At 41.2% G+C, this 17,887-nt stretch overlaps 1 protein-coding gene across 1 annotated transcript in view; it reads left to right on the top strand.

Annotated features, from left to right (window-relative positions):
* Positions 1-17,887, top strand: part of LOC134149612 (S-adenosyl-L-methionine-dependent tRNA 4-demethylwyosine synthase TYW1-like) — a 114,673-nt gene that overhangs the window by 45,416 nt on the left and 51,370 nt on the right. Inside the window, exons 12-14 of the mRNA XM_062592845.1 lie at positions 2,577-2,686; positions 8,178-8,355; positions 12,267-12,402. Coding sequence (XP_062448829.1) covers positions 2,577-2,686; positions 8,178-8,355; positions 12,267-12,402 — 424 coding nt within the window. The remainder of the gene's footprint in view (positions 1-2,576; positions 2,687-8,177; positions 8,356-12,266; positions 12,403-17,887) is intronic.

Below are 17,887 nucleotides of genomic sequence, written 5' to 3'. Positions count from 1 at the left end.
TGTCTGCTAACAGAGATGGCAAGAGGCACAAATCCAGAAATTGCCAGACTTCAAACAAACAAAAAACCCCTTCCTCTCTATATAAGCAGGTGCAGGGGGGAAATGCTTCTTTTTTGTAAAGGCACTGCAATAAATTCCCTTTCCTGTTTCCATCACTGGAATTAGTAATGCTGAATGGACTTGCCCCGATGATCAAGCAAAAGCTGATTTATTAAAACAACGTAGAACTGATTGGGGAGCTGAATGCACTGCTCCACTGAAGCATACGTTTTCCCTCACTGAGGACTGATTGACAGTTGGGGACGTTTTGGTAACGTTGGCAAACAATACTGGTAGATCAGAGGTCTGATGAGAATGCAAGAAAAGTTCAGTGGGGGGCCATCTCCATTAGCTAGGGAAGAGCTGAGAAGTCCATGTTGTGTTTGGCGTGATCTTTTGTCACTTTCTCATGGTGGTTTGCTGGAGTAGTCATGCCTTGTCTTCGGAGTATTAGGGCAGCTTCTCAAATTAGCGTGTTTCAGACCTGAAGTTCTCTAAACGCATAGACCCAAACCTTTATTGTACTAGTATGATGTGTTATTGTGAGAAGGGCAGGAGTACTGTGTGCAATTACCTGCTGGTATTTCTGCTTTCAGTGCTTCTCAAGATTTGGATAGTTAGTGAGGTGGATGATGTAGGGGGGTCACAGAGCCTGCAGGGGAATGGAAAAGTAACAGTGAAATTTCATGTGTGCAAGAGACTGTGAAACAGTCTTATAAGCCACCAAATATTTGTGTTTCTTTTATATGAGTGGAGAACTGCTTTTTGCCAAATAAGCTGCTTTGTAGACATGACCTGGTGTGTTTAATAAACAGTTAGAATGTGTTAAAAATTCAAGGACTGTTAAACACTAATAATTAATGGTTGTCCAGAGTGCATCAAGAGTCTATTGATTTTCTGCCAACTTGCCCTATTAAATGTACAAGGTACAAGCTATGTAGTTAAACATGTAAGGATTTTATAAATGCTTTTTTATAGCTAGCATTCAGAAAATTTTCCACACTGGCAGCCTAAAAAAGTGGGAAATCCAAAAGGCAGAGTTGTTTCAGCTTAAAGGTTATTATCTTTGAAGTGCTAAAGCAGTTTTAGAGAGCAGTGTTTTGAATTTTTGCCCTTGAAGGGGACAAAAACCTTTGGGCCAGAAAGCTACTTTAGCAGATGCCAGCTCCAGAATTCATGTATTTTAGTGCTGTGAAAATATGGAGCTGCAAATCTTTCTCACTTGAAGGAGTTAGTTGGAGTCTTGATTTGTCCTTGCTAGGCGTTGAACCAGCCACTTAATTCTGAAAAAATGTTTCCCTATGTCTGTCCTCCCTCAATTAAATATTGAATGTCACGTCTTGATGCCGTGTAGTTGGAAAACTGAATAAGTCAGCTTCTCCAGGAATGATGATGAGAGCAGCAGATGAACCAGAGATCTGCGGTCAGAAAACGCTCGAGTTTGTGTTGCTTGATATTGTGTTCTTATCTAGAGCTGTGTTAGTCCGTTAATGCTATTTCTTTCACTAGGGAGAGGTCCATACTCTTACAGAGACTCTTTCTGGATTGTAGGCTGTCTAGATGAGACCATGTTGTGTACCACACGAGTTGCTTGTAGTATTTCATCTGCTGGTCAGGATGCATGTTGTCCAGGTGATTTAAAATACCTTAACATCTTTTCATGTCAAAGAAGGGAATGAGGGGAAACTTCTAGTATCTTCCAGCTGTGTTGATACTGGATTTGCTTGGATAGACCTTTTCCGTGTGAGAGTAGCGATCCTTTCTGGGTAGGTATGGTTGGCTTTTTAACAGAATGTGCCCAGCTGTTTAACGGTTGCTGTCCTTCAGATGAAAGATGGATTGCTTTTATTCATCCAGTCTGCTTTGGCTCAGAGAAGTTAATGTTTTGGGTTTTTTTTATTTTTTGCATTGGAGTTTCTTAGTAACTAGCAGAACTCAAATAATGAGAAGCCTCTACTGAATAAATCTGGGGAGTTAAGCAGATCCATCACAGATGTATCTCTGGCATATTGTAAACTTCCTAGTCTCTTTATGTATTAGTAGTCTGCCGCATTTGTCTTGTTACCAGAACGTTACACAGGGATTGGGTTAGAAACAAATCTTTCTCTTCTCAGGGAAGCAATTGGTACCTTTACAGTAAAGCTAAAAATTGCTTAAGACTTTGAGTAATTGATGCAACTATGGTCAGAAGAGGAGGTAGAACTAGTTTTCCTTTATTACAGAAGCCTTTCTCTGGCTGCAAAACATCATTTTAAATGCTTAGAAACCTCTTTCCCTTGATTCAAATAGCTATGTTAATTTTGGTATGAATTGTAAGGTCCATTTTTCCTTCTGGGAAACCGGAGCCTGGGAGGAAAGGAAGATAAGAATTATTTTTTAAAGATCAGATCTGTGGGTTGTGTCAGAAGTGGGATCTTGCTGCAAATTTACTATTGCTTTTTATTTTATTAAGCAATGCCAAAGTACTCAGGGCAGCAGATGGATTCTTCCTTGTATGTTACAAAATGCAATGAGTAACTCGGTCTCTTTTCCTTCAGACATCATACAAATCCGGTGGGTACGGAGTGGCGATGGAAAATGGATCAACCTGAAATGATCTTGCAGGAGGCTATTGAGAGCCATCAGAATATGATCAAGCAGTTCAAAGGTATCTTCTCCTATTTTCTCCCATTAATGACACTGCTGGAAGATAATCAACAGCAGCATCTTCAAAGCAAAATTCAAAACATTTTGATCTGCAGAATGCTAGGAAGGAAGCATAAAATTTGTAACTAATTTCAGAAAGTGTGCAGGTGTGATGCTTTCATGGCACATTGATTACTTGTTTTCTGAGACATTTTGCCTTTTTCATGGCATTAGAACATTGAGTATCATTTGCTGCCTTTGAGAAAGTTGAATGTAGTTGCCTCTTGGGCATCTTTGTAGCTGTTTTGCTCTTTTCTTGGGTGAGGGTGGAAGCTTCTGTAGTGCTAAAGCATTCAGTTGTACGTGTGTTTATTCTTGTTTGGGGTTTTTGTTTGTTTTTTGATAAACATTTGTTTGTAACTGAAGCTCCAGGTGCTAAGCACCTCTTAAGCCTCTAAAAATTACTGCATCTTGCTTAGCATATGAACTGCTTGTGAGTTCATTGTACATCTGTTATATCTATTTTATTTCTCTTTTCTTTTTTCAAACATAAAACTTGGCTATTCTGCCAAGGTCAACTCTGTGCACTGTAAAAGCTAGCCAGCTTGGCAGGATGGGTCTAGAGCTCTGCTCTTCCTAATTGACAGTGGAGGCTCTGTGAGCAGTGGGAGGTAAATGAAGCATCCGTAAAATGTGCAAGATGAGCCTTAGCCTTGGCTGTCATTTTAGGAGCTCATTTGTTTGTCTGTGTGCAGAGAGAACCCAATGGATTAGAGATGTGACAGGGAAGAACTATTGTCAGCAGAGGAGAGTTACTCTGTCTCATTCACACTTGCATAATAGGAGGAAAAGTAACTCAGGTTAGGGTCCCGTGAGCATCGTTTTACTCATGGAGTTGCTAGTTTGAATCAGGCACTCAGGCCAACACCTCTCTAGGAAGTCAGTTCAGTAGAAGTTCCCATTCTGAACTGGATGGAGAATAGCCAGAATAACAAGTTCTAGCTGTACACTGCACGTATAGGGAAATACTATGGGATTGAATTTCAGCTCGGGAGATCATGAGGAACAAGTAGGTGCTGGGGAGAATGGGACAGAAGTGAAGGTGTTGCCATAGGATAAGGGAGAAGGATGTTAATTTGTCAGAGAAGTTCCTTAGGGAAGAGGTAAGATAAGAGGAGCTACAGCAGAAGGAAGCGTTTGATGCTGGTAGTGCATTTCCATCACTCCAACCAAAGCACAGCTGCCAGCAATCAAGGCAGGGCAGTCTGAGGAACTGGGAATGTTGTTCAGCAAGAAGTTGGAGGGTTCTGCATGAGTGTTGTGATAGCCCTGTGTGTCAGTCCCAGCTGGGAGACCCATGTGGGACGATGGACTAAGGGGCAACAGCTGTGAGCTGCTGCTTGGCAGGTTCAGGTTGAATGTAACATTAAATAAGCTTATTCTGCAGAAGGAGGTGCAGCTCTGGGACAAGTCTCCAGAGAGGTGGGGGAGCCCTCCAACCTCAGACGTTTTCAAGCATTTTAAGCAAAGCCACTGTCACCCCGATCCAGCGTGGCAACTGTCCTCTTTGAGCGGGAGGTTGGCCTACAGACATGCAAAAGTCCTTCTAACCAGCATTTCTGTGATTTTTGTTAGAACTATTAAAAGTCCTAAAAGCAACAACTTGCTTCCCTTTTGTTAGGCAGCATTTGACCAAAAATAATAATTTATGGGACATTTTTCAAGGGAAATATGTTGTTTAAGGTGACAAATACTTTTGCATGCAGCTTCTCTTGCAACTGATTGATGTATTGCCCTGTAGGGCAGCAATGTCTGGTGTTTACAATGGAGAAAGGTGAAAAGCAAAATTCTTTTTGCAGGTATCTGCAAGTCTGACCTTCTGCTAAAAGCCAAGCAAGGGAAACAGTTTAAAACCACCTTCAAACTTTGTAATAGCTATCCTGTTCTCTTACTACCCCTTGCTGTCTTCACAAAACAAAGTATGGAGGAGGAAAGAATGTAGATAGGCTTGGGAGCATTTGAAAACTTACTGAACTTATTTTCAGCTAAACAAATTTCCAACATTCCCTAAAACTTGCATGTACTTCCTAAGCACGGTTATACTTGACCTTGAACAATGAAAGGGGAGAAAGTCTGAGAAGAGCTCTGGATTAGAATTGTGTTGCAAAGTGAAGAAAGAGAAGATGTGTTACATTTTTACAGTGATAGATGACAACACGCTTCCTGTCTTGGGAGCCAAAAAGAAAAAGGTTTATTAAGCCAAAGAAAAAACATGAAAAACTTAAGCCCAGTAGCCAGCTATTACGTTCTGTGAATTTTACATTCTCCTTTCCCTGAGGTGCGTGTGAAAATATTGTTAGAGTAGAATCAGTGAAGGCAAAATTGAGTTGAAACATTGTGCAGTAAATTGAAGCCCCGGGAGAGAGTGTGTATGGTGTCAGAGTTGTACTCTGTCCAGGTTGGAAGTGCCTCAGGCAGAAAACATGACTGTCTAGTTCCACAGAACTTAGCAGCATGCCACAAATAGTAGTCTGGATTTTATTATGATTGATTTAAAAAAAAAAAAAAAAAGATTTGAGCAGAGTGATGGACTAGATTGCTTTGTTGTAGAGGGAGGAGAGAGAGTTTGGGAGGGAAGATGGGTTGCGGCTGGGCTGAGTAGCTCTGACCAGGTGCAGTGTGGACTGCCACGTTGGCTTCAGTGAAGTTTCCAGCTGGGTGCTGTGCACATCTACTAATTAAGTGTTTGAAAACTGACCCCTAAGGTAGAGCAGACCAGATTATTCAAGCTGATGGAGAAGAAAAGCATGGGGAACATGCCTTAGCTAAAGGGCCCTTGAGGCTTTCAAATGCAGTAGTGCTGCTGAGATAATACTCTAATTAATTTGCATAAATTGGTGCTTCTTTTTAGTACTAGTGCTAGGCTTTACAGTCTAATGCAGATGCACAGACTTGCTGTGCATGCTGAAGGAAATGACAAACTTGCCTTGTAATCTGATCTATTGATTTCACTCACTGTAGTAAAAAAGGTATTTTCTGAAGAAACAGAAAAATAGATGGTGACCCTCCATCCTCAGTATAGGAGTCTCTATATGCATGCTTTTAAAGGCGATGATACGTCCTCTCCTCTTTTATTATTGCTATGCTTGGCATGGCTTTTGAAGACCACAGCCATTAATCAATATGTCACACGATTCTCCTTTAAAGAAACCAATGGAGAGACATGCTACTGATAGGGAGCTAAGGTGGGAGATGTGAAAGAATTTGATACATTTTCTAGGTGGTGACTAGTAAATCTCTGTGCCCTTCTCAAGGGCATACACAGAGTAGGAACATAATTCAAAAATAGGAGAGACGATGTCTTAGCCCTGGTTTAGCTTAGGAAAGGCGAACAGAAATGGAAGTGCATTACCTGAACTGAACTGGAAAGCCTTTCTGGCTTACAAGTTGTTGTTTTGAATGATTGGGTCATAAAAAGAGACCTAAAAAGAGATCTGAAGTTGCGTGTATTTTATCATAAGAGTAGATGAAACACATTCCTTGTCTTCCCACTCACATGCAGTGCATCTGTGATCACTGGTGCACAGACACTTGCAGAGGGGTACCTGATATCAACAGCCAGCCTCTCCAGGGTGATGTGCCAGATGATGCTTTTCTTCTCCAGCAACCGGTAGGAGAGCAGCAGGAGTCAGCCCTTTCAAGGGAGATGTGCTGATCAAAGGTGTCTTGGCTGCATGTGAAGCAGGGGCTCCCACTGAGATCTGAACTCAACAGGACCCAGAAGCTGTAAGTCACTGCCTCTTGCAGGTGCAGCTCACGTTCCTAAGGCTCCTAGCTCCTGCTTCCCCACTGGACCTGTTGTGTGCCATTAAAAATCTCCCCGTGCTCAGACTTTGAAGTTCATTGCTGGCTGAAGGCAGAGGGAAGACCGTACATGGGAGCAGAGGTCGAGTGCAGCAGTGTTACAGCAGCTGAAAGTGTCGGAGAGTTCATATGCTGCTTGGAATAGCCACTAATCTCTTAGTTTACCTCTGTCTAGCTTGTGGTTTATGTGGTCAAACGACTGCTTATAAAGCCTCTCTCCTCCTCTGCAAGGTGTTTAATATGTGCCAGGTTTGCTGTAAACTATTTTGAGAAAGTTATTCTTGAGAGCTTTACAGATTTTCTTCTGTCTACTTATAAAGCAGGCACTGTAATTATCATAATCCAATTGCAAGATACCGAGGAAGATAGATTAATTAATTCCAAAACATGACCTACAGTAGTGTTAGGCATAGAAATGTCAGTCCTTTAATGTACGTGGCTGAGAGTCTCCTTTCTTTTCAAATTACGTTCTCATTTAGTTTTGTCAAGTTTCTGCACAATAACAATCAGTTTTGTCACCTACCCAGGACTGAGTCTAGCTGGTTTAAAATGCACTAAGCTTTGCTCTGATCACAGACTAGCTTTTCTGTGTGAGGCTGAAGTAATACCCCTGAATGTCTCTCTTCATCTTGGCTTTGCAGCAGAGTGTGTAATTTTCTGTACTGTTAGAGCTCCAGCGTCTAGGCAACGTGAGGTGAGCTGAGGACCTGGTTTCAAACTTAAGTTTTTGGATTTTTGTAAAACAGACCAACTCCCAATCCAAAACCTCAGATGTTATTCAAGTGCATCAAGGCGTGTAAAGGAAACGTTAAGCGACATATTTGGAACAAAAGCTTGTTTGTGATCTGCCAAATTCATTCAGGATTCTGAGTACTTTAGTCAGGTACAGATGGGACAGAAGAATATTCACCCCTCTCCTCTGCTGTCTTGTGGGTATTATGGAGATGGTTCAGGTTGGTTAAACCTGCATCTGATAGCTGTTTCACGTGGATGCCACACTTGAGTTTCTTGCTTTTTTCTCTTCTGAAATTTTTCTTCCCAGTCAGAACTGTGCTGTGTGTTGATTTTTGTTTTTAAACGAATCCTCTGTCTCTGTGGAGTTATGTTTCACTTAGTTGCTAGTATTGATGCATAGTGGTTTTTGCACTGTTTGCCCAGTATGCCCAGCTCCTTTCAGGAGTTTGTCTTCGCTTGACCATAGGGCTGTTCTGTGGTTAGCAGTGGAGAGAAACATAACCTCATTTGCTCTTTCTTTTTTTTAAGTATCTACTTGTGGTGGCACTGATTTTTTTTTTTTTTTTTTTTTTTTTTTTTTTTTTGTTCTTGTGTTTCTATCCCAGCATTTAGGTGTCATTGAGGACTAGCAAGAGAAATTTTGACTTGACTGTTACAAGTAAAAAGTATTCTTTCAGTTGAGCCCCAAACGCAGTGTGAATGGATGCTGCTTTGTGGCTTTCAGTAGAGCAGTGTTGGTTGACACTGGCAGCGGACTAGTGTCATCTGTGTCTAGTTGCGGAGCGGTATAGTTGTTACTGGTCTCTTTGTGCTGCAGTGTTTTAGATGAGGATATATGGCTTGTAGTAGGTAATGATTGTAGGTACTTGTACAGATTGGAGGTAATTTCTGCCTATTTTTCCCTCGTCTTGCAGGTGTGTCAGGAGTTAAAGTGGATCGTTTTGAAGAAGCAATGACAGCGAAGCACTGTGCGCTGTCTCTGGTGGGAGAGCCGATCATGTACCCAGAGATCAACCGGTTCTTGAAGCTTCTGCACCAACATAACATCTCTAGTTTCCTGGTTACAAATGCACAGTTCCCAGAGGAGATTAGGTAAGAGTCTGAGAAAGTAACTCCCTAGTAAGAGATTTCTGTGGCGAGCTATGTTGTACTTTATTTTATCGCTTATCAGAGTCGACTCTGCACGAGTGCTGGCAATGAAAAGGACTACTCAGCATCTATTTGCTTTTAACCGTAATCTCTCTATAGTCTTTCTCATCTCTTTCTCTTTCCCAGCTTGATTTTTCTTTTCTGTATCTCTTAAACAAAGTGTGATTACTTCTGGAAGTGAAGTGAATATAATATAGTATCTCCCAGGGGGGTGTGTGTGTGTGGAGGGGGGAAGAACAGAGCGAACTGTTTGCTGTGTTTTGTGCTTGGGGATGTAGATAACTAAGGTGAGTGTTTCCGACAGAGCAGGAGGCAGAAGTCATAAATCGTCTGTCTTGTTTGCCTGCTTCTGTTGCAGTCTGATCTTTGCTCTGACTCTACAAGAACAGCAATAAAGGCTCAAACCAAAGCTCTGTGTAGTCCAGCATCTCCAGGAATGGGCACTGAGGACAGTTTAAGCACAGATGAAAAGCACAGTGATTTATCATCCTCATCTACAAAAATGGGATCAGTAGTTTTTACCTGGTTCTTGGAGGAATTGTACTAATTAGCATTCACAACAGTTTAATATACTTTGAAAGAGCATTTACAAGTGCAAAAAATTCCTGTTTCTGATGGTTTTTGAGCATCCAAGCCACTTTTAACTAAGACTGAAGCAGTGTAGCAAAGAAATCTAGTTAATGCCCTTCCCTTGCCTGCAGTGTGAGCTGCAAGGTGGCTGGGAGCTTGTTGGAACGCCATCAGCTAAAAATGCATGCAAACTCCAACCTGGAGTTACCTGAGTAAGTTAACGGTGATACGTGGAGTGTTTTGGGTACTTGGTCAGCCTGTCATTTCAGTTCAATGCCTTTCCATATCAGTGCTCTCTAACAGACCTGCCTTTTACTTCCTTTCCTTGGTCTGAGTATGGCAGTGACGGGGGAGAGCCGTGCAATTTTTGACTGAATAATTATACACTACAAAGACATTCCAGATGATTGAATAATTGTGTAATCAAGTTACTTTAAGTCATGTATTATGTGCCTGATAGACAGAAATTGCTCCTTCCTAAAACCAGCATTTTTAAAAAAGAGACTTTACGCTATATTTTGAAGATCCTTTCTTAAGGATCTGCCAAATGTTTTTTTTTTTTTTTTTTTTTTTTTTTTTTTTTTTTTTTTTAAGAGTGATAAAATGCTAGTCTTGCTGTCTTAAATTGCAACTACTCTTTGGCTAATCAAAGCAAATGATTTGCTTAATATGGGAATTGAAATATGCACCAACCTAATCTTCAGCTGTCAGCAGTGGGGAGCTATAGTCTAAAACTTAGCCTTAAAATAGGCAGCATGACTTCTAGCACGCAGTGAGCAAACTCAGAAAGCAGCATGGAGTGTTTCCTGGTGCCTAAGAAATAGGCCCACAGGCTCTGCAGTAGTATGGCTCGCTTGCTGAGTCCCAGGAGTGATGCAGGCTGTGCCATCCTCTTTCCTCTCCTCCTCCTCCTCATATTTGGACTGGTGGTTGATCTGTGCACACATTTTTTTTTTTGGTGAAGTTAATCAGATATTGTTGCATGCGAGCTTAGATTCAGCTGCTTCCTGTCTCTTGTCCTATTCCTTTTCCTGGATCTATTAGTGACTGTGAACATGAGCCCTTATCTATGTGCGTACAGCATTTGCTCATGTTGATACTTTTTTTAAAATGTTGCCTATTTTTTCCTTGCAATTGAAAGCATTATGGCTAGTAGTCTGAAGCCAGTTTTTTGTTCATTAGTTGTTTTATGCTGATCAGTCAGGAGTTAGGCCTGAGTTCATCTTGCAAGTGGTAAATGCAATAATTCAAACTTGGTCTCTTGGACTGGATGTCAGCTGTCTAAGCCAGTCTTGTTTGTAAATTATAACCAAAAATAATGAAGAACCTTGGAAAATCTATTGTGGTACTGTGCCACTAAATTTCACAGTAATTATGAGATGTAGCCGTGTACGGGGAGCTGTTGCATTTCTTCCTGGTGATGAGCAGGACTTCCTTGACTGTCCTCTCCATGCTTTCCCCTTGGAGAGCATGCACAAGCCTCACCTAGTAGTTTTAGGTCCAGTCACATCTGCTGAGAGCTCTGTGAACCCTGACTGGGATCTCTTTACATTGCTTCTTAGCTTTCTGCAGTATGATGGTGCTGAGTGTGCTGGCTAGTGCCTGTCAGTAGGATACATATGCTTTGAGAAGAGATTACTTTCTCAGCTCATGTTTTGAAAAATGCTCACTCCATCTTCAGTGAGGCCTCTTAATTAGGCAAATGTAGCATGAAGGAAAGAAAAGAATATTCTGGCTGTGTTGCTTGTAATTAAATACTTTGATCCATTTATGCCTAGAACATTTTGAAGATTGTGGCTTTTGGGCTGCTGGTCCAGAAAAGTTTTTTTGACGCACGCACACACATGCACGCACAAAACCCTAAAAGTATTAAATTTGTTCTTTGCTGTTTTATTCTTCTGTCTATTTAGGTATAGAGAGAATGTGTTTAGCTAGGTTGATAGCACGTTCATGTTGAGTGATAGGATTTTTTTTGACCACTAACAGCTCTGCTTTGTCTCATTCTGGACAGGTCTTGTCATTTTGTTGCCTTCAGGGGGGAAGTTTGTTATATTTTTGGGTAGCATTGTTCGGCAGCTGAACAAAAGGTTCTAATTTCTTCTCTTCTAAAGAACCAAACCAAAATGAAAGTATAGCCTATATCATTAACAGCCTTCACAAAAAAGCCTCACAAAAGATTCCTCCTTAATGTCATCTGAAAAGTGTTGAGAGCTAAAGAGCTACACAGTGCCATTTGGAGGCTGTCATTTCATCTCGTGGACCCTGTGAAGGCAAGCGGCTTCGTTGTGCTTACCCGGTGCTTGATGAGCGTACAGCCGTGCCACCACCCAGCGGAGGAGCGGGTGTCAGCATCCACTTGCTTCATCTGGTTTGTCTTTCGCAAGGGAGCTCGCTTCAGTTTGTCACTCGTTTGCCCTTCGTTATCCCTTTGCTAATAAACCGCAGCATCGTTTGCTGTCCTCTCCGCTTTCCCTGTGATGTGTGCGCACAGCTGGCTCTGTTACACCCTTGGGGTTGATGGGAATGGGTTGGACTGTTCGCAGGCTCTTAACACAGCAGAGGAGGTTTAATCTCGCAGACGTTACCTGTGCTGGGCTCATAAAAGCCACGCTCAGCACTGTTACATGACCAGGGACATCACTGCAGGATTTATGTGAAATATGGGTCATGTTTGTTTTATTTTCTAAACAGCTTTGATTTTTCTCCAAAAACTATTTGACTGGTGACACAAGCTGCAGGTAGGTAGGTTCTACCTGTCCAGCAGCAGAAATCAGCTGACCTACAGGTGTATTTCTACTGAACAGCATTACCTTTCTGCAGGCCAAGGCAAACAGTAGGGCTTTTGGGAAAGGGGTTGAATTTTTTGGTTTTTAACCTCAGAGGTAGAATACAAAGCAATGTCTTTCTATGCCTTGTGTGAACCCAAGGAGACTCTTCTCATCACAGCCAGCTTTGTAAAGCAGCTACACTAGCATGAAATGTGTTTCTGTCTGTTCATTAAAAAGTCATCTGAGCCCTCTGCACATGTGACACTCCTAGCCTTGGGGTGTATTATTTGGTGAAAGTAGATCTTAACTTCTTGCTATGAAGACTATGGCCATTTTGGCAAAGATGATCCATTAAAGTTTGATTTCCCTGTAAATACTGTGCAGTTTCTTTTACTAGTGGACCAGAGTAGCAGCTTGTTCTGAGTTACTATGTTTTATGTGTGCTTTGGTAAGAAAGCACAAATTCAGTTAGCAGAAGTGTCTGAAAATAACAATTCTCTCCTTTTTATTACCAAGGAACCTTGAGCCAGTAACGCAGCTGTATGTCAGTGTGGATGCCAGCACCAAAGATAGTCTGAAGAAAATTGATCGGCCCCTCTTCAAGGATTTCTGGCAGAGGTTTCTAGACAGTTTAAAGGCCTTGTCTGAAAAGGTACCCAGTTAAGATTTTTTTTTTTTTCATTTCTTCTGTATGTTATCTACGCAGGACAGAAGTGGAAGATGGAGATGCTAAAGGGACACTGGAATGGGTTCTGGTTGTGCTTGGAGTGTTCTGCGTGTTCTATGTATTTACATATAAAGCCCATCAAATCTGAAAGAATTTAAAGAAATTTCAAGAGAAAAGGAAGGCAGAATGTATTTTTAAAAGGACAGTAAGCTTTGCTGCAAGTATAAGTTACTGTAAGGTATAGTAAGATTATAAGCTAATAGAAGATTTCCTAGTGAAGTGGTTTACACTGAAATCAGGCTGCCGAAGAAAGACTGAAAATTCAGGGAAGCCCGGGAGGAGTCATAAAGCCGTATGTGGTGCTTAGCACTTGTTCCCAAAGGTTCCCTTGAAATTGAAGTGTGCAGGGGACATTAATGTGTGTTTGCTGAAGTTTACTAGCTCTAGTCAGTCACCCTAGTGCAATGTAGAGGTTAAGACACATTTCTGGAAGACTTAGCCGACGCGGTGGATCTAAGCATAATGGTAAGGATGCCCCTTCCTACTGCCGCTAGTTTGTGTCTGTCTGAGGCAGCTGAACAGTGAGGTGCAGACGAATGGGCTCTAGCCTGTTACTGTCAGCTCAGAATTGAGTCTGTCATATTACAGTTTTATAGCAATTAATGAAACACTCATGGTGCGCAGCATCACGTGAGTTACTAGGGAAAGCACTTCATGGACATATCTTCTCTCTCTTGTTTACTGATCCTGTGCTCCGATGGTCTTTTTTTTTTTTTTTTTTTTTTTTTTTTTTTTTTTTTTTTTAAAAAAGTGCTTCTATTCGCAGGTTTGCCAGAAGGTTACGTGTCACCTGCTGAGGTTAACAGACAAGAGGGACTATTTCATTTGAGTAATAAGTTTTACTGCTTTCTGCAATGGCAGTATTGGGCTGTTCTCTGTCAAATGTGTGAGTAGATCTAGGAGATTTGGTGTAAATTAGTGGTGTTCTCTTCTGTAAAGGCATATGGGTAGCTTTATCAAGCTACTTTCCTTTAACTGTGCTGGCTGATCTCATTAGGCAAAATATCAGCCAAATCCTGAGCTTACTGAAAGCAGGGACAAACTTACTACTAAGTTCTTTGTGAGAATGGAGGAGGGTATGGAGCAAAGGGAAGCTGAAATGAAGCAAAAATATTTAAGTCTTTTGGGGGAACCTGCCTTTGCCCATCATTTCTCTCCTGTCTTTCTTGACCCTGGATAGGTAAGGTTCATTCGTTGCTGTGTGTTGTCAGAAATTTCCTTGCGAAGAATTGAAGGTGAATGTATTGGCAGGTCTGTCCATACAGCTAAAAATACTTTGGTCAAGGTGAAGAGGGAAGAAGTAGTTCAACTAGCAGGTGCATTTTTCCCCTAAAGGCAACTGCAATTTGAAGGGTCCTTGAAATGAGCCAATTAATAGTTGCTCCAGTCAGTAATATACTGTTCTGCCAGTGTCCTACTCTACTGGTGTGTTAGGTTGCCAAATGTGGGGCACATCAAGAAGTCTCTGGGAAGCTGCCATTTGTTAGATTTTCCTTGTAATGTTACACATGACCTAGTTGTAGAGGGCTCCTAAAAATTACATTTATCTGCTTTGAAGCACAAGCAGCTTTCTGTTTTCCCTCAAAGTGCATTGCTTGGTATTCATGTGGGGTGTTAAGCACCATTTCGTAGGACGGTGATGAATGAAAGGTGGTGGAAGCTAATGCATCTTCTGATATTCTTGAGAAATACAGCTCATATTTCCAAGTAGATGGGGAAGCGCTGATGCGTCGTGTTGAGAAAGTGATGCTATATATCTGGTAACAAAATGCAAGTATCATACTTCTGTACCACCTGACAAACCGTCCAGGTTTCTTCAGTTCTCCTGAGATAGACACAAACTAGTGTTGTAGCTGATATGAGTCACTGCTAATAAGAATCATTGATGGGTTTGTTTGGCATGTTTAGAAAAGAAAAAAAAAAAAAAGGTATAGAGGAGTTTCTACAGACACAAGTTGTTCCTTGCTGTGTTTGCTGTTGTGTTGTTTGGTAAGTGCTGATCCTGGGCTCTGTTCCCTGCATATGTTGCTCACCTGTGGCATGAAAAGAGCCTGTTGGTCCGTGGGGCTCTGCAGTGGTTGGTGCTGTAGAGATGTGTCATTAGAGCCTGTTCCTGCTGCAAAATGTTGATAATCCAAATAGGTGAGTGAGAGAAAGGAAGAGGGCAGAGCACTGCCTTAGCGTACTGAGGACCAAAGATGGAAGGCCTCTTGTCCTCCTTGATCTCTCACTCCTGCGCTCTCTCACTCGTTTTGACTGAAGCTCTGGGCAAAGTTCTTGAGCCATTAGTTTAAAAAAAAAAAAAAAAAAGGGGGGGGGGGATAAATTTAATAAGGTATTGTTCCCAGTGTTTTCTCAGCATTATGCAGCATGCTGGTGATTAGTCACTACAGTTGTTTTAAAGAAAGTTTGAGGGAGGAAAAAAACAAAATCCTTTGTGATATCTCTGGAGCAAGCAGAAAGAGGCACCCTTTTTGTCCCTTACTATTTGGAGTAAGTTTTATCCTTTCTGGAGGAAATCCTCATTGAGATGAACTTGTATCAAATTCTCTATACTGATCAATGTTTCTTGAGAGAGGATTTGCTGTTAAATAGCAGGTGGACTCCCAGAAAGCTCCATTTGTTTCTTATGTCTTCAGCTCTCTAAGGCAAATGGAAAAGAAAAAAAAGATGTTAACATGTGCAGTCTAGAATGTGCCCTTTCCAAACATCATGTTTGAAAAGTCTGGTAGTTTCATCCTCTGACAGCCTTTGGTTCATCAGAACAATTGAGAGGTGACTTGACTTCATGGACAAGCACTTGGAGGAAGTACTAAGGATGAGAATTCCTATTCTCGTCATAAGGATGAGAAATCCATACGCCAGTGGCTGGAAGGCATTTCTTGCAGCTGTTGCTCCTTGTCAGTGCCCTATGCAAATGAGAAGTGAGGTGCAAATTAATAATGAGGACCCCAAAACTGTGGAGAGGAGAAATAGATTTTTTTTTCCATTCCTTGAAGTTTTCTACTCAAGTTGATGCCTTTTTGGAAAATGTAATTAACCAAACAGGTACTGTTTGAGAATGGAAATGATTCACCAGAGGTTATGCTGACGATCCATTTGTTTGGAACCACATTTTTGGCTCTTTGCACTCTGTTTCCCTCTATGATACTAGACCAGATTCTGTAGATTAAGAAACTTTGAAAGCTGGCTCTCTTGTTGCTGCCTATAAATCACCAGGTGTTTTCCCAAACCATAGGGATAATGATCAATACAAATTGGAATTACCCCCATGCTGATAGGTGAAATAGAGATAAAGGGACACCCAGTATTATAAATTTATTTTATTTTTTTTTAAGAGTTCATTATTAAACTGCCTACAGATTTGTATGCAAGAACACTGAAAATAACTCTAGAGAAAAGATGATGATGTGACACTAGCAGAACATGGCCTGTTTGTGGTTCAACATTATGTTGCAAAACCTATGGGCTCACTGGTGGAGGTCTGGTTTTTGGATTTTTTCTTTTTAGGGGAATGATCCCCCTCCCCACCTGTTGAGAAAGTAACTCTTGAAGCAAGTGGTTGCTTCCCCGTGGAAGTTCATTGGCTTGACGGGTATAAGAGGATTGGGGAGGTGGTCCTGGTTGCTCACTCATGCCTTTTGAAGAGCACTCTTCCACCTTGATATGGTGTCACCTCTTCTTTCTGTGTCTTCTTGACTTAATCATGACAAATCCTGTTTGGTCTGCTTGCTACATCGTGTCTCAAAGTACTTGCTGTGCTGCCAGACAGCAAGTAGGCATTACTGAACTGCTTTACCTTTCACAGGACAGGTGCCAATGTCCTCTTAAACAGATTGGAACCACACACAAAGCAAATGGGGGGAGGAACCCTTTAGGTTAATAAATGTTATGGCACTGCAAGAACTGATGATGAAGCAGAACCTTATCCTGCCCGTCCTTCCAGGAGGGTCACAAAAAGCAAAGAGACAGCTTATTGGAGTTTTGGAGTTCAGTTACTGACTTGTATCTTTGTATGTGATTCACTTTTGCTTTAGATCTCTGGGTAAAGCTTTTTTTTTTTTTTTTTTTTTTTTTTTTTTTTTTTTTTTTCCCTACTTAAGGGGAGGACTGGTTCATGGCTCTGTGGATGAGGTGTAGCAAATGTGAGTTTTTTTTTTTTTTTTTTTTTTTTCCTCCCTGTTAAAGGACAAAGTAGAAATTTCTTAGCTCTGCTTCTCATAAGGTATCACATTTCTTACAGTGCACTGACTGTCTACAGGTATTGGAGCCTAGGGGTATGTACTCTTACCTGAAGGTGATAGGGTATGGTTTGTCCAGGGAAAGTCATGAAATATTACCCCCCAAAAGATCTCATATTGCTGTCTTCCAGTTGCATACAAATGCTGTTTGCATTTGTAACATTGCTTACAGGTAGTTTCATTTACATTTCTGGCTGATGAAGATGCCAGCTTGCATCTGAGGCTTGCATCTGGTGCTGTTTACTTGGGTCTCTCTTCCCTCCCTCCAACAGATACTTTCTTCAAAGTTACCCTTGGCTTGTATGTGATTGCAAACAGTATAAATACATTGAGTTAAATCTCGAGCATGCTTTACTGCTTATTATATATTATATGACAGGAATGATTGGTTTTTTTTTCTTTTTATGAAAAGATCATACTTGGTTTACATGCAGATTATTTATGTGGCTCCTGGGGGAGGGGTACTGGTTTGTAGAGCTTTAGATGTTTCTGAGCAAAGTGATATATTATGAAGAATTTATATGCAGAATTTACAACAGATGTTAGAATCAGTAATCAATTTTGCCACTATAAATTTAGAAGAATTTGACTCTGCACAGTGAGTGCTCTCTACCAGCTGTGTGCTTTTTTTAATGGCTTTGCTAATGAGACTTCTGGTATAAGCTTTTTGAAATGCAATATGATGAGTATTACAGAGGTACAGTGTTTAATATTAACTTAAAGTGTTTGAAATGCATCATCTCCTTTGGGTTTAGCATACAGCAAGCGGTGATCCAAGCAAGGCTTCAACAAGATTCTTGGCATCAGAGGGGATGATACCTGACTTCTTCTATCTGTTCTAGTATCTCTTGGTTCACTTGCAGGAAAGAGAAGGGAAACAAATCTTCATGAGTAAATTCTGAATCAAAATGGTAGTCCATGTTGCTGGTTGCTACTGTGTGTTTTGTAAGAACAGGTTGGTGAAGCCAGGAGAGAAGGAGATGTTTCTCTGGCCACCCAATGAGCCTGAGGTGAGGGGTAGTGGTGGTGGTGATAAAATCCATATCTCTTTAATGCCTTGTCCTGTGCTCTGTCCGTTATCCTGTACCAATCCCTCATCCTTGTTACTACGCGGTGCTTTGGGGCAGCCGGGTCTGCTAGTTATTGGTTTGCTGTTTATCCATTGCTTA

The sequence above is a fragment of the Rhea pennata genome, chromosome 20 (assembly GCF_028389875.1).
Source record: "Rhea pennata isolate bPtePen1 chromosome 20, bPtePen1.pri, whole genome shotgun sequence".
Classification (NCBI taxonomy): domain Eukaryota; kingdom Metazoa; phylum Chordata; class Aves; order Rheiformes; family Rheidae; genus Rhea; species Rhea pennata.
Note: the sequence above shows the minus strand (reverse complement) of the source record. Positions and strands in the feature narration are given on the sequence as shown.